At 36.2% G+C, this 18,151-nt stretch overlaps 1 protein-coding gene across 2 annotated transcripts in view; it reads left to right on the top strand.

Annotated features, from left to right (window-relative positions):
- The window catches only part of syt6a (synaptotagmin VIa), a 50,078-nt gene that overhangs the window by 21,111 nt on the left and 10,816 nt on the right, over positions 1-18,151 (top strand). For both annotated transcript variants that reach the window (XM_079589648.1, XM_079589649.1), the window contains exons 2-3: positions 11,279-11,663; positions 14,239-14,797. In XM_079589648.1, the coding sequence (XP_079445774.1) occupies positions 11,279-11,663; positions 14,239-14,797 (944 nt within the window). The remainder of the gene's footprint in view (positions 1-11,278; positions 11,664-14,238; positions 14,798-18,151) is intronic.

The following is an 18,151-nucleotide window of genomic DNA, read 5'->3' on the forward strand; positions in this document are numbered from 1 at the left end:
ATTTAGGTTAGTGCGTTTGATTATTCCCTCAGCTCAGGCATTACATACAGCGATAGCATTTGCTTACATTACATGGCTAAAGTAGCTATTGAAAAAGTTTGAAGCATCACTCATTTTGGTTAGAATTACATCCAAATATACGACATAAGATGGCACATCAATAACATAAATTGTCATTGATTCTCAAGTCTCAATGCCATGTCAAACCAAACTGTCGTTATATTAAAAACATGTAGAGTCCCACAGAAAGAAAACAACAGATGAGCAAATAATAATTAGTAACTACTATATTCCTTTAGTTTTGATGCATTAGCTGAACATGATTTTTCCATGTTCTACTTCTACACTGAATATGTGCAAAATAGCCTCCCGACGCACTTCTTGTCAGTCCTAATGCGGTGTGATGTTTTGCCCAACAGCCCCGTGACTCCCGCTGTCATGCCACTGTCAAGTCACAGATCAGTGAAGTGATGCATTGCTCTCTCCAGTGCTGACATGATGTTTACTTCATGTCACAGGCCAAAGGCCAGAAGGAACCAAGACCCCGAGCCACCAAGGCAACTGATTAGTCAGCGATTTACAAAAAGCATGAATGCTATTTACAAAGGTTCATATTTACAACAATCTGTCCGACCTTCAATTCCCCCGACCTTACCCTGATCCAGAGCAGGCCTGAGGTCTACTGGATGTGAGTAATTCAAATAGACAGTTTTGACAGGAAGGGATGTGAAAAGCTCTGATATTACCTTCTACTGACACTCTAGTTTCCTCAACTTTTTTACATTATTTACATTATAAAAAAATATACCTATATTAGTGGTGTAACAATACATCGTCTCACAATATATCGCAATACAAAAATGCAACGTATCGTGGATAGTGACAATATACTGTATATTGTGTATAGTCCACTCAAAATAAAAATTACTGTGTGAGAAAAAATTCACATTTTAAGAGTTTTAGTGTCAATACTACATTAAACTACTACACTCTAAAAAATGCTGGGTTGTTTCAACCCAATTTTGGGTAAAATATGGACAAACCCAAATGTTGGTTTAAAAATGTAATTGAAAAATGTAACCCAATGGCTGGGTTTGTCCATATTTTACCCAAAATTGGGTTGAAACAACCCAGCATTTTTTTATATATAATGTTGAATATAATGTATAATAATGCAATGGGGAAATATTTGTGAGTCCTGATAATGCCAAATGTCTTATGTTACCAGTAAAAAGTGGCCTGCATAACTTTAAATATATAGTGCAAGCATTCGTCTAAAATATTCGTCTAAAAATCTGTATTTTCAGCTTCCGAATCATGAATATTTTTATTCTGGGGTCACTCTTGTCCTGTGCATTGGGTTACCAGCACAAAGTCCAAGCCTAATCATTTACACCCACAATGTAATATCACATTTAGCATTTTAATCAACAGTACATTTTTTGTGAACCTTTTATCATGTGTCTTGTGACATTGTGATTATACAAATTGGTACTGAGTAATATTAATTAACAACATATACTTACTATATAATTTTTGTTATGATTAGGGTTTGGTTTAGGGTTACTTGCTTGTAATTATGCATAATATAATGTTATTACTATATTAAGTACATGTAAGATGTGTAACAGGGACACTGTAAAATACGTATACCTATTATTGCTTTATATTATTTATATTAATGATTTATATTGGCAATAATAATGTTTTCATACATTTAATACCAATAATGTCTGCGTCCTACGAGATAAATATTTCTCTTTGGGAATTTTTGGGATGCATTATCCATTTCAGCCAAGAGGTCCGCCTGGAACATGATATTAATGACTAATCACAATAGGTTGGATTTTCAATTTTGTTCTCACTCTTTTTCTCTTGGAAGCAATCAAATGTTAAACGAAAGCATCTACCATCTATAGTTTTATAAAACAGCAAATTCCACAAGATCTGCCTAGCAGAAGCATGAGTCATTTTAGCAATAACATGTCTGGAGAATATCAGCTTTAATTTCTGGGGACAGACAGGGCTTACCATTTTAATGCCAGCTGTGGTAAAAATAAGTGAAACATTAAATGAGCCTAATCTAATTTTACAGCTAAGAAATGAAACCTGGTGAATTTATTGTGATACGTGTTCAAATGAAAGCAGCCATAAACTGGCAGGAGATGCGTGGGCCAAATCCTACAAACTTTATCACATTTTCCGTGTCACATAAATCTCCCGGCACTCATATAAAGCTCCCGGTGTCCATCTGATGGCATCTGCCTCCATGATTTCTGGGATGTGCTTTGCTCTCCATATAAATTAGATATATCACTCTTGATAGAACCAATTAAAGTCCAGGATATGTGTAATAGCAATATCTGTGTGATGGGGTCAGTTATTAAGGAGATTGTAAAAGCTGCAGTGGGCAGCAGGGACAGACAGCAGCTCTTTTATTGCCAGCCCACACAGTTAATTGACACACCTGAATCCGTTGGGCTAAAAATAAGCATAACAAACTCAGACTTGAGTTCAGACAATTGTCATAGGTCATATGATTGTACAGTTTTGTAAAATAAAATTGTTTATTGAGCCTATATGGTACAGTATCTCCTATGTTGTTTACCAGAAATGCTAAGGCAAAGAAAATGTTTGCTACCAGTAATGCAACACTCTCATTTTTTTAAAACTCACCACCAAGATGCAACTTTTGTTGAATTTACAGCGTTTTGCATCTTTCAAACATCTGTGAAGATGATAGTTATTTTACATTCAGCCAGGGTTTGAATTAGTCATCATAATTAATTTTCTCTTCCGAAATGGTTGTTTTAAATGCAGATGCATGCAGAGACCTGAATAAATACTGCTACCCCATTAGCTACTGGAGTAAAAAGGCAGAGTATGTCACAATGTTTTTTCTTTTTCCAAAGTGAGGAAATTATGTGCACGTGTTTGTGATATACATATGTTTATGTGATATACATATGTTACATGTGATATAGCATATGTTTAATACCTGATTTACCAATTACAATAAATAACAAAATAACTGTTTTAATATGTCATTTATTTTTGCAATGGTAAAGCTGAATTTTCAGCATAATTTACAATAGGCCTACATTACTTATTCAGTGTCACATGATCCTTCTGAAATCATTCTAATATGCTAATTTGCTGCTCAAGAAACATTTATTATTATTTTCAACTTTGAAAACAGTTGTGCTGCTTAATATTTTAGTGACTAGAAGGTTCAAAAGAACAGCATTTATTTAGAACAACATATTAAATAGCATTTATTTACAATATCAATGTAAAAGTCCTTATATTGTAATCTTTGTGGATCCTTTTACTCAATTTAATGCATCCTTTCTACAGTAAACCCCCATCAATTTCCTTACTTGGATCCCTGAACGCAATGCAACTGGTTGAAAACACATTTTTTGATTAGAAATCAAATAACTGATTATATCATCAGCAGGTTGCAATGAAACGCACAATGATGGAGTTTAACAAACAGAAACAGTCTGTAATAGTAAATCCAACAAGGATTATACACTGAACAAAGGAAACTAAGGGCTGTAGCTAATCAACAGAACATGAAACAGGTGCGTAACATAATCAGTAACCATAGAGACTAACTAGTGAATACAGATGGGCAGGCAGACAGGGCAAACCAAAATAAAAACACAAACAAACTGAACATACATCTGACAAATATAGCTATATCATAGCAATTAACATCAGTGGAGTGAATTCAGGTAAACTTTGCAACATTTGACTATCGTCTCAATGTAAAAAAAAAAAAAGTAAAGTGCCAAAGCTAATGTTCCCTGCCTGGCTAATGTTCACCGACTGAAAAGACAACTGTTGCATTTGACCATTTGTTGCTTTGGTTATATACTGTGATATTTGACAAATACGTATTTTACTTGCAGAGATTACATACAGTAGATCAGCGATCTGTACTGTATGGGATATTATAGGATTTCTAATCGAGTGCCATATCGAATACTCAACAACACAATACTTAAACATGGTACCGCCTTTTGTTAAGATAGAATAACCACTGGTTTATATTTTACCTTCTCACATAAACACTTGTCTACTCTTGAAATGATCAGTGCTGGCATGTTTTTGCTAATAGGGGAATGTGGATGTGAAGGTGTACAGCAGCAGTGTGTGATTTGTAACACCTTTTGCAGAGAGGTGTGTGTGGGGGATTCAGATCGATAAACACTTCAGACAATCACGCTGTGTCAAATAAAGGATGTGAGTTCAGGAATTTAATAGCGTGTGTGTGTGTGCATGCAGTCTGTTGCTAAGCCATGTGAACCATCTTGTGAGACATTCAGGTGGGAGCAGATTAACGTTGTCATGGGACTGGCTATGACAGCGGGTAAAATTATGCTTCGCTACATCTTTCCATTGTACCCATGACTTTTAAATGCGTGTAAATCTATTGTTGGAGATAAATCAAAATTAGGAAACTATAATTTAGCAAAAAAGGGGCACTTTAAATCACAGTAGGACATGTTCCTGGATCAACATGTTTGGTTAATCCTGGAACAACATTCCTTTCTGAATTTTTTTTCTTTCATATCCCTACCCCTACCACTAAACCTAAACCTACACATAACCACAACTGATGTTTAAACACCTAACCGTGGTTGTAAGCCTAAACTTGACATAAACTGTAAACTTCTCCTTCAAATCTGATAGGTTGATTGGAATGTCCCAGAATCAATAATGATATTGGGAAGAGAGACTGTGTAATTGAGGTCCGCTGAATTGGGTTAACACACTGTCTTTCTGATTGCCCCTTTGTGTGTGGTTAAATTAGGTTTTTGTTGACCGTTCGCAAAGACCCGCCCCCTTTATTTACTGTTGCTATGTCCGACAAGCTATGCCGCTCTCACGCCACACCATGTTCTCACGCAGTGAAAAACACATCGCGGAGCAGAGAGGACACTGACAACACACTGAGACAAGACAGACCAGGTTACTTTTGGGTTACTTTTCATATTAAAAAGTCTCACCTCTCAAATTTGGTATTTTTTTTTAAAGAAATTTAAACAATAAATACCGTGTTTTGGCTCTTTAATGTGTCTGACAGATCGCTGTAGAGCCTCAGTTAAAGCTGCTCGTGAACCGATCATCTCTACCTTCTTCATTTATAGCATCAAATAAACATCAATGAACATCAGAAGGAGTGTTGTTTTAACCGTGGAAATACGTCAGTACACTCCGCTTTTCAAGTTCAAATCCTCCCATGTTAATCTACTAACTCTCCTGACTGCTTTGTCGGACAAAATGGCGGATGGCGTTGTGTGATTGGTCAGATCACCTGTCAATCAAGCTCCCTGCGAAGATTCAATTCTACCCTGTAATTAAAAAAAGGTCCATGTTCGAGGTTCTTTAATTGGCTTCATTCAGGTGACCCCCTGATGTTGTTGGAAAAAAGTGTCCCAATCAACCTGAATTCCCCCCTACGTCACAATAGGGAAGAAAAGACAATCACAACTTCCGTTTCATGCCGACTTCAACATGGAGCGGTTCGCCTCATGAAGGCTGCCGTGTTGAGATTACATGACTTGATGTATATTACTGATTTTATCTTGGTAAACCTGCTGTTATCAGACACCTTCGCTCGCTGAACAATTGAATCATGGCTGACTGTGAATAGCACATTTCTACAATGATATTGGTAACTGACACAACTTGTTTATTTGTGATGCTGCATCCAAGGCAAGAGGTGTCGGTATGTAAGAGGTGTTGTAGGTTTCTTGACATTTCAGATGTTTTATTCAGGGCTAAATTCCAAAATCATCACCTGTCTGTAGTAGATTAGAATATGATTCTGTGAATATCCAGTCTTTTGGTTACCATCCATAAAGAAACTGTGTCTGTGGGGTTCTGAGCTTTCGAATGTTTTGATGATTGGCTCGCAGTTCTCTTCTTATACCTTTGGGTTTAGCTTAAAGTTCTGTATGAGCAGGATATTCCTCAGATCAATTACACTAACATGGAATAAATCTCTTCTCCAAATCTTCTTGAAGTCTGTGAAGCTCTGGGACTTAAGAATAACAACAATGTGTCATTGCTAAAAACATGGTCCAGATGTTGTTACAATGAATTTATGAATATGTGCCTGAAGCTCTGCGAGAGGCTGTTTACCTCCCAAAGTCTTAGCGTATGAATTCTGCATTGCTCCCAGCAGTCCTTCAGTTTGAGAACCCCGGCTTTGTTTGCTGTGGCGCTCCGCCACTCTGAGATCTTGGGAATTAGGGGATTTGAGATTGCAGTGGAGAAGGAGCTATGAAATAGAGCAATCTAAAAATGGCCCGGATGTGGCATGGAGATTTGCTTGCAGAGCCGATGTTTTTTTTTCTCTGTGCAGAATCAAGGAGAAAAGCTTCCCCTGTAAAGCCTGGGATTTCATGCAGCATCATGTGAGGTGATTTATACAAGCGGTCAACTGAGGAATGACCCCAAGGCTGCACCTTGATTTTTACACTTGTCCTCTTGGCTTAACTCCTGCCTAACATGTGTCTCCTTTCAGGACATTTTTCATGTTTTTTTCAGTTTTCCATTAATTTTATATACACACATGTATACATACATTACTATACACACATTATTATTATTTATTATATATTAAAATACAGTTTATATATAATTTTTTTTTTTTTTTGATAAGCCATTTTTGGTTTATTAAATTACCATTCAAAGGTTTAGGGTCGGTAAGGTGTTTTAATGTTTTTAAAATCTATTATGCTCAATAAGGCTGCATTTATTCAATCAAAAATACAGTAAGAATAGTCATATTTTGGAATATTAATATTATAATGAAAAATATATTTTCAGCATCATCACTCTAGTCTTCAGTGTCACGTGATCCTTCAGAAATCATTCTAATATGAGTTGCTGCTCAAGAAACATTTCTTATATTATCAATGTTGAAATCCGTTGTGCTGCTTAATATTTTTTTCAGGATGAATAAAGTTGAATGCTTCACTATTGATCAAATTAATGCATCATTGAATTTCACTGAATAATAGTAAAAAAATCCTTTAAAAAAATGACAGACTACAAACTTTTAATTGGTAATGTGTACTGTACCGGTACTATAAATCACAAAGCGCTCTTTACTGAGCTGTCACATTGATTTATTCAGGCCGATGTAATGGATCTTGACTAACGTAGCAAGGCTCTGGACTCGGAGGCAGCTATAGTCCTTCTGTGGCTGTATTTGCATACATCCTCAAGAGATAGACCCATAGGAGACAGATTTACACTTTGCAGTGTATTTTCCACCATCAACATTAAATCTACATGCGTTCACTTGGGAACAGAGATCTAGTTCAAAGGCATGATATGACAATGCCTCTGAGCTCTCCCTAATGGTGGCCACTGATTGTGATGCCAGTTCCTATCAGTGTGGCTCCCATTGTCCTGAAAATATCAGCTGTCGGAGATGCGTGGGTGGAAGAGAGACTGTGTAATTGAGGTCCGCTGAGTTGGGTTAACACACTGTCTTCCTGATTGCCCTTTGTGTGTGGTTAAATTAGGCTGTGTTAGCACAGTGTTCCATTTTGTTGCAATTCTACCCTGTAATTAAAAAAGGCCCATGTTAGAGGTTCTTTAATTGGCTTCATTTCAAGGTTCAGATGACCCCCCTGATGTTGTTGTTTGTCGCCTCACATTTTATGTCCTCAAACGTTAATTCTTCATTTCATGCTGTCCTTTGAGCACACAACAAAGCTTTTTGTTTTTGCTCGGGATTAGATGATGAGACCTGACAGGGCACATGTTGCATCTTATAGCTGGGTTTCTATGGAAACCAGGTTACATTTGAAGACATTTGAAGGGAAAACCCTCGGGCACCAGTTTGTTCCCTGACTCAGTTTCAAAACAAATCTTAATTGAATTTGTGGGCCTCCTGATATTACTCATGTGCTCCAGACATGGCCCAACCCGAGTGAACCCTGTGCCAGAGGAGGAGGAGGAGGAGGAGGAGGAGGGGGGAAATGAACAGCCCCTTCCCTTCATGTGTTATCTCATAGGACAGCATGTTCTCCTCTCTGCTTCTGCAGCACTGGGCTGGAAAATGTTGCTGAGCGCCAAGATGGGAAACAGGTTCCACAAACATAAATGCTGTGGATTCATTATGCACCAGAGGTTGAGATTGTTTTTTTCAGGATACTAGCTACATAGAGAGTAAAGAAAAGCCTGACTGCATATCTAATTAGCAGCCAGGTGCACTTGCAGTCTGATCAACGGACCTGACAAAATTATATATATCAAACATTTTGATGAGCATGTTTTAAATTTTGAAATTAAAATTAGTTTAGATTAGAAAAATGTATTTATAATAACATTTAAATAAAAATAAAAATAAACAAAGACATTAAATAATTGTAACTGAAATAAAACAAATTATAAAAAAAACAATGAAACCTGTTATATTTTAGCTAGTTGAAGTGTTCTCATTTTCAATTACTTTAAATTGATGTACTAAAATATCTAAAACTGAACTAAAAATTTATAAAAACTATATAGACATTTTAAAAAAAACTTGAAAAAAACATACAACAAAATACTACAACTTTACAATTAAAATGAAAAATATAAGAATAAAAATAAATTAAAAATATTAAAAACTATAGTATATTAATTATACTAAAATAACACATTTAAAATGGAACAGGAAATTATAATAATGATAATTACCCTTTTTATGACAGATCATGTTGTAAAATGTAATTTGGTACAAGTCCCTGAAACATAGTGATATTTCTGAATTCATAAAAAATGAATAAATAAGATATATTTAATTTTGTGTGTGTGTGTGTGTGTGTGTGTGTGTGTGTGTGTGTAATACAGTAAAACATATTTACAGTATGAATTAATATTTCATGATATTTGGAAAAAATACTATACAAAAATAGATATATTTAAAAAGCAATGATTACACTCACATGCAGTCAAGCTACAAGATTAATATGTTACATGTCATTGACCCTAGATTAGGCTTTTGACTTTAATCCAAGAAAATATGAGCTTTTTTGACAAATTTTCGCACGAACCACCTGCAACTTTACGGCTTCCCTCTGTCTTGGACATCAGGCCTGAGAAAAATATTTGGTGACTGACTGATTGCATTTATGAGCCATTATATGCATGGATCATTAGCTGAGTATTATAACCAGAGCTGTGTGAAATATCATGCTGGGGCAAACAGGTCCATGGGGAGTCACAATGTCGCACTGTTTGGATTCATTATCCATATCTCAATGGATGGAAACTAACTTTGCTTTACTGTCTTCTGTACTGCTTTCTTCATGCTGATTTACAGCCAAATCATCATTAATGTCCAGTATGCATGCCATAAACGGTCACACTGAGTAATAGACGCATTATTTAGTTTATTTTTGGATGTGAATAGGATCAAATTGGCATTCATATACATGTTATCCACACAAAAAATTCCACGTGACTAAAATTATTGTTTAACCCCACCACAAAACTGCCACATTAACTTGACATTATCAGCCCTGTCCAGCTGTACAGGCAAGCCAGACTTATTAGAAATCAAAAGACAACAGTGGCAAACCCGTGGCGTGGGAGACACATTTCGGAGTCTGGATCATTTCAGTTGACAAACCAGAAGCTATGGCAGCGTTTGAATGTGAAAATCCTCTGAACACATAAATCCCTGGACCTAGAAATTTCATATCCACTCGGGATAAACCCTGAGCCCTTCAAATGGACATTTGGAAAGCAGTTTACAGAGTTTACAGAAAACCTCTTGACAGCTTATTCACACGAAATGGGAAACTTCAGCAAATATACGGCTTGTAACATATTATAAACTTTAGAGAAGCTATATGATGCAACAACAACAACAACAACAACAAAAATGTTAAACCAGTATTTTTTCGTATTTCATCTAAACATCCTTAAATTAATATTGTGTTTATGCTTGGGGGAAAATATTTTTCTCAAGTAAGGTTATTTGCATATTTTTAAGAAATACAGATGCAACCTGACCAGAAGATATGCGAAGATATGCGTATTTGCGATGAGCATCAAATCAGAATGATTTCTAAAGGATCATGTGACTCTGAATATTGGAGTAAAGACTGCTTATAAATTCTGCATTTTAAAATATAATCAAATAGAAAACAGTTCTTTAATATTGTAATAATATTTCTGTTTTTACTGTATTTTGATCAAATAAATGCAGCCTTGGTGGGCATAAGAGACTTATTTTTTTATAAAAAGAATCTTTTGCAAACTTTTGACCAGTACTGTATATTAGAAAGTATTTAAAAAAAAAAATTATTGAGTCTTGATTCATTTCTCCTGTTCTGACCTTGAGTCTTTCTTTACTTGGTATTGTGTGCTTACAGTAGTCACGTAATGACAAATGACTTGGAAAGGAATGAGGAACTGACTGAAGAACAAAAGTTGTAAAATACTCTAAATTAGACGTGGCCCCAAGCCCTTTGAACTGTCAGTAGAGATTTATATTTTATTTGAGCAAGGACACATTGTACGTTCCTCAGGAAGCCCAGGGAGATCTCAGCATGCATTATTTCAAATAAATCAAACCGGTTGAAGCAGTGGGCGGAGAGCGTTCATACAACTGTTGGGAGAAAAAAAAACGTAATCAGCGTTTCTCACTATAAAAACACATCTCAGACAGAAAATAAAAATGAATTCAGCCGCCTCAATATTATTGCTCTGTAACCTTTAGAACCTACATAGAGCTCCCACACAAAATGATAACTCTCCCTTTTATTTTACATTATTGTTTACACGGTGCTTGTCAGCAGTCTTGGAGCTTTTCCAGTCCGTTTGTTCTTTTGCAAGCAAATTCTCTGTAATCGTGAAGAAATGAGTTTGAGCTTGCTTTCCGCCTACATGCGTAAGAGCCATTGATGGGTGGAAAGCGTCGCAGTGAGAGCACTTGATATTGCTGCGGCATCTTCCGCTAGCATTGTTCCCTTGGAAATAGATTATGGGCTTGTATCTGCGATAACTTTAATTACATTTCATCATTTCTGCACTGTGTGTTTGTGAGTGTGTGCGTGGTATCAAATTCAGGGCCTCAGACAGTGTTTGATTCACACGGGCTTAAGTAAATAAACTCATGGATCTTAAGTAATATTAATACAAGTCATTGCTCATTTGAACCTTCTTGAAACTAATGCACTTCTCTTTCTGTCTGTCTCACTGTTTCGACCATCTGTTTGTCCATATTGTGCGGCCCATCACTTCCGCCCGGCTGTAGACATCACTGTTGGCCTCCCCATCGGTGTGATAATAGCGTGTGGCCTGGCGCTGCTGTTGCTCTCCTCATTCGTCTCTTGGAGGCTGTGCTGGGTTCCTTGGAGGAACAAAGCCCTCTCGTCAAGTTCTGCGGTCCTCGCCCCTGACGACTGCCCCTCACTTAACTTACCGTCTACCCTGCCCAGTCCTCAGCCATCCGAGGTCGCCATGGCGACTGAAAAGGAGAAGTATTCTATGGCGTCGATGGGCTTCCTGGAGGCAGCTGTTAAAATAAGCCGCACGTCTCCCGACATCCCCGCCGAGGTGCAGCTCTCCATGAGGGAGCACTTTTTGCGCCGTACACAGCGCATGCAGAGACAGACCACAGAGCCTGCGTCATCCACCAGGTAACAGAGCCAAAAAGCATCTAGGAACACACACTTACACTACCCTTCAAAAGTTTGGGTAAGATAATGTTTTCCCTAATAGAGGACTGCGTTTATTTGATCAAAATGCAGTAAAAGCAGGAATCTTGGGAAATATTTTTACAGTGAAAAAAAAAAAAAAAAAATTATGAAAAGCTGATTTTCCGCCAGCCATTCTTCATTCTTCAGTGCCATTTTATAATGCAAATATGACATTGTTTGAGATGTCTTTGTTATGACAACTTGACATAAACCAATACATCATAACCTGTCAGTGTCATAACAACTTGACAATACCAAGACAACATAAATTGTCATAAATATGTCATAAACATGACATAGCAGATTCATTGTCAAACTCAAGAAATCACTTAGCTTTATGGGCTAACATTACATTAAACTGTCATGTGGTTGGTTTTGACATTGGCTGTCATGAGGCCATTATAACTGTGTCATGAATATTTTTCTTGACCTCAACTACAGTGGTACAAATTGAATTTGTCATTAAAATGTCATTAAATGTTAATACTCTGTCAAATTATTTTATAACTGTGTCATGAATATTTTTCTTGACCTCAACTACAGTGGTACAAATTAAATTTGTCATTAAAATGTCATTTTAAGGACAAAAACAATCCATAAAGCTAATTAGTTTTTTAAGTTTGATAATTAATCTGCTATGTCATGTTTATGGCATATTTATGACAGGTTATGTTGTCTTGGTAATGTCAAGTTGTCATGACAAAGACACTGACAGGTTATGATGTATTGCTTTATGTCAAGTTGTCATAACAAAGACATCTCAAACAATGTCATATTTGCATTAAAAATTTCATAATTGAGCGAATGACACTTAATGGCAGATGTCATAAACATGCATAAAACCTCCTTCATATTCATGACATGTGTCATGTCATGATTATGAAGGTGTCATGTCAGTCTTATGCACACCCCTTCAAGTAAAGTGTTACCAACATGCCATATTAAAAGTCATACTTACCCCAAACGTTTGAACAAAATTGTTGTCATTGGCTAATTGTGAATAATGAATTGAATGTTGATACATGTTCAATATTAAATGTTTTTATGTCTAGTTGTTATTTAGGGTCTTTGTGGAAACTAAGTAAGTACATTTGTAAGTAAAAAATTACTTAGTGTTAAGATGTCCTTCTTAGAATTTAGAAGAAGTTATTTAAAGGATTAGTTGACCCAACATTATGTCATTAATTACTCACCCGCATGTCGTTCCAAACCCGTAAGACCTTCGTTCATCTTCGGAACACAAATGAAGATGTTTTTGATGAAATGAATGATGAAATACACAAGAATACTTGTTAATATAAGTTTAAAAGGGGAGCTTCTTGCCCAAGGTAAGGGTCATCTTATGACTTTCAGTCTATTGCAATAACACAATTTCCTTTAATAATAAACATGATGATGCATTATGTGCATGCCAAATTAATCTAAATATGTTAAAATCTAGCTGTAAATTCACACTGTTCTTAAGGGATGCCCATCTTCCCCCCTTTTCCTTATCTTTGATCAATGTTCAGCCTGCAGCCTGTGTCTGCAACCATTTACACATGTCATTCGTCACATGCAGAACTGTATATACCTGAAGGAAATGCAGACTATGAACCAGACTGTCAGACCACCCTCCCTGTATTATTAGATCTGTGTAAACTTTCCTATATTTCCAAGGTGGTTATTCCAGTATGGCTCAAAAGGCATCAGTTACGGTCACCCCATTAGAGGATCTCATAAAGACATTAGAGAACAGATTAATACTGGCACCAGCAAGAGAAATGTAAACTTCTCAGAAACATCATTTATATTTGAAAGTATTGTGCTGATGATGCGTAATATTTTAGAGGACAGTGAAGTCTTTCATCTGTGACTGCTTTGTTATTTTATCCCTTCAATAATGTATTTCAATATCACTTCAGGGCGAGTTTTTAATGTTTAGCTGCTTCATAATCACTGGAACCAAGAGAAGTGCTGCTCATGCATACTTGATTCATTTGGGCTTGTTCCAGGGCCCTTAATTACGGCACAGAACTTGTCCACTCAAAATTTAATATGTCATGTACTATTTGCTCATTAAAGAGTAATATTTAATTTAGCTTCATTATGTGGCTGCTTTTGAAGATTTCACACTGCTTTTTGTTACAGAGCATTCCTAGTGATCAGCCTGACAGGGAAATATGGAGTTTTATTAATATTAAATTGTATGCAGTTGAATTAACTACACCAGAATTAATTTTAACACCCGGTCTCCTTTTGAGAACAGTTACGTGACGGATGAAACAATTGCTTTCATGGTATTGAGGTTTGTCTTCACTATAGAATTGTGACAAACCTCAAGTGTATATAACAATATTATTCATAATGTATAGTGTATGAATTATGCAAGTGACACATCAGTAGGATTTCAGTACAATAAACATTTTTTAGTTACAAAACCTTGCCTTGGGCTGTTCAGTTTTTAATCCAACTTTTTCCAAACATCATCAAATTCCTCACGTTACTCTTTCTCTCCTTTATCTCATTTTCTCAGGCACAGTTCCTTCAAACGTCACCTTCCCCGTCAAATGCAGGTTGGAAGTCTGGACCTGGGAGATGATTATGATGTGGATGAGCAGCCAACCAGCATTGGCCGCATCAAGCCTGAACTCTACAAGCAGATGACCACAGAGAACGACGACTCCGACAATAGTAAAGGCGGCAAAAACTGTGGCAAGATCAACTTTTCTCTCCGCTATGACTATGAGAATGAGATGATACTTGTCAAGATACTCAAGGCATTTGATCTACCAGCCAAGGATCTTTGCGGCAGCTCCGACCCCTATGTTAAGATCTACCTGCTTCCCGATCGGCAGCAGAAGTTCCAGACACGAGTCCATCGTAAAACGCTCAACCCCACGTTTGACGAGTCCTTCCAGTTTCCGGTAGCCTATGATGAGCTTTCCGCCAGGAAGCTCCATCTCAGCGTTTTTGACTTCGACCGGTTCTCACGGCACGATATGATTGGGGAGGTCATATTGGACAATCTGTTAGAAGTGTCTGATCTCTCGAGGGAAACCTCCATCTGGAGAGACATTCAGTACGCTACCTCTGTAAGAGAACCTTGCCGCTCTCTCTTCTCTTGATGTGTTTTCCAAATCGTGAAATTCTGCTGGATTTTAAGACGATTTTTTTATGGGGAGATGTGCATGATGAGGATGCTCATATGTAGGCATATTGATCACATATTGATCAGATGTGTACATTAATATACAGTGGGTCACAAAAGTCTGAGACCAGTTTAAAAAAAAGTTGAATTGCTAATTTAAATATGAACATTACAATTTAAGTAAAAAGTTGACTCACAAAGTTCACAATGTTTTAGAAGTTGGTTTGAGAACATCTGACCATGTGTACAAAACTGCTCACATGATCAATGTCACAAATTAGCTTTTTTGACAGTGACCAAATCGAAATATAAAAAAATAAAAAATAAATTCATTTTATATTAAATATATATATATGAAGTAGAAAAAATAATTCAGCAATGTAATAATATTTACAATATAAAATGTATTTACAATTTGTTTACAAAAAAATCTAAATATGTTTACATCTAATTTCCAAATTATGTTCTTTTGAAGTTTTGATTCATCAAAGAATCCTAAAAATTGCATCAAGGTTTCCATAAAAATATTAAGCAGCACATCAGCATATTAGAATGATTTCTGAAGGATCATGTGACACTGAAGATTCTAATGATGCTGAAAACTCAGCTTTGCATCACAGGAATGAATTATATTTTAAAACATATTAAAATACACAGTTCTTTTAAATTGTAATCATATTTGTATCAATTAAATGCAGCCTTGGTGAGCATAAGATATTTTTTTTAAGTGTTAAAATCGTACAGATAAAATGTGTTCAATGTAGTCTCAAATTTTTGGACCCCACTGTACCACATGACATAAGCCTGGTCTGATCAATCATAAGTCATCCAGGTCATCTACAACATTCTAGACACTATAATTTAATTTCTGTTGGTAAGAGAAGGAAAGATGGATCCTGAAACCTTAGCAAGTACACTTGATTTTGCACCGGTCAGACAGTTTGTGTTTAGAAAATAAATTAATTCTAAATAACAAGGCCATTAGATGGCGACTAAGGTATGTGAATTAGCTTGTTGGGTTACTGTTAAAATGCAGACACAATATTCAACACTGTGCTATACACCTGCTTACACCAAGACAGCCGAGTTAATGAGAGTTCAGGGATCTACCCTCATTAACACACAGATAAGGTAGTAATTGACACATGGAGATGACTGACACAGGCTGATTGTATGTGTGGACAAAGTAATTGCCTAATTTTTGTTACGGCTCTAATAAGAGGTACTGCCAATCAGAATAATATTAATATTGAAGTTAACCTACAAAATAGCTACTGAGGTCATCTGCGGTTTGTTGATCACTCCATGACGGCAGGCAATAATCTTCGACGAGTCTTATTTCTCTCTTTTTTCTAGATTTACTATCCTCAGAGGAGCAATTCAATAAACCTGTGGTTATTGCTTTCGTGGCAGGAGGCCGGCTGCCCCTTGAACAATAGCCCACGTTTTGTTATACTTGGCAGGAGATTTGAATCTGGAACTCAATGCACTCATCTTTAAAACTCAAAAAACGACTGTGTTCTTTTTTTCCCCTTTACAGACAAAATGAGATGTTAGGCAGGATGTTAAAGGTACACTGTGTAGTTTTTTAAGTATTTTATTAGCTAAAATCTTTATTCATAAATATGTCCTCATTGGTGTAAAATTATCTCTGCCAATGATCTGACTTATCCTCGAGTCGTAAGCGAAGAATTTCTAATCTTTATTTATATTGGACGAGTAAGTACAAGGAGGCTTCCATGTCGTTCCGCCATTTTGAAAAACTATAATAGCAGTGAGGGACAAAAAGCACTAGTCTACCTCAACGCGTTTCCACAACGCGTTTTTGTTCAGAGCCACAGGAGATGATTTTTACAGTCTGTGATTAATACTGTAACATTCGTTTGTTCGTTGTGTGTCATGTTGCAGTTTGTTTGAAATAACAAACCTCATCACCCGAAAGAAAACTTGATGAAGTGCTATTTAAAGACATGTTGTCATAGCTTCTTGGTTGCAACACGCATTTGAAAAAGCGAGGTGCTAGAGAGCACTATTCATTTGAATGCAAAATACAATCTCACCGCTAGAAATTTCTACACAGTGTACCTTTAAAGCTGCTCTTTTCCATACAATGCAAGTTAATAGTGACTATAGGGACTGCCACGCTCATAAAATGACAAAAAGCACCAAATGGTCCATATGAATCAAGTCTTCTGAAGCTATACAAAAACGTAGAAAAAAGACTAAAGATTACGTTGCTTTTCATATTCACAGTTTGGATATGTGAATATTCAAATTTGTGTTGTTATTGTTATTAATTTGTGCATTTGTCAAAATTTGGTGTCACAAATGGTTTCAAGGCAAAAGAACCAATGGCTTTTGAAATTACTGATGTCAAACATGGTGTGACATGTCTTGACATGCCATATTTAAATATACGTGAGTGTGCATGAGATTTCAGACCTATAACAGATGAGAGGATTATGTGAAAAATTACTTATCTAAATAACTATAAATAACATCTAAATTTTGCTCTTTTTTTATACAAAAAGCTATTGATTGCTTTAGAAGACTTGGGATAAAAAACTTGATATTACCATTTATTTTCATTGTAAGAAAAATAACATAAATGCTTTTATATTTCATGGAAGAAGGATTATACCAAGTGGATTATACCAATGGATAGCAATAGGCTAAATGTAAATGATGACAGATTTTGGGGGATGAACTGTCCCTTTAAGATAATGCCAGCTGACCGCAAACATGTTCCAAAAGGCGAAGATGGAAGGAATTTGGTCTGATTTGAAAAAAAGTAAAATTATTATACAAAAACTTCAACACATTCCCTGTATTCACACATCGTTACTATTCTGGAAATCAGACATAATTTAGTAAGCTTGATTACTTGACTTTTTAACCTATGCCATATTGTTCAGTAATAGTCTATTTATTTACTTAAAGTTTACTTGCTTTACAAATACATTTCTGAGACATTTCCACAGCTTTTCTTTCTGTCAAGCTGGCATTTTGCCCATCCATCAGTCCACTTTAAAAAGTCCCTATATGATACTTAAGTGCAAACTGCAAATAATCACCTTAGAGGGCTAGAGAGACATTAAGCCACAAGTAGGGAGTCATGGGATATGTCTGTCAGAGAGAGGCTTATTGAGCTCATTTAAAGTGATTAATTTTTACACCATGTCTTAATACTGCTGAGATGATGACGCTAACACGCTAACTCTAGCTTCCTTCGCCTTTGCATCGCATGTGCTTAACTTTCAGACAAAGTGGGTGGTCTTAATGTCTAAAAATTCCACTG

Source organism: Phoxinus phoxinus (genome assembly GCF_949152265.1).
Source record: "Phoxinus phoxinus genome assembly, chromosome: 18".
In the NCBI taxonomy this organism is placed as follows: domain Eukaryota; kingdom Metazoa; phylum Chordata; class Actinopteri; order Cypriniformes; family Leuciscidae; genus Phoxinus; species Phoxinus phoxinus.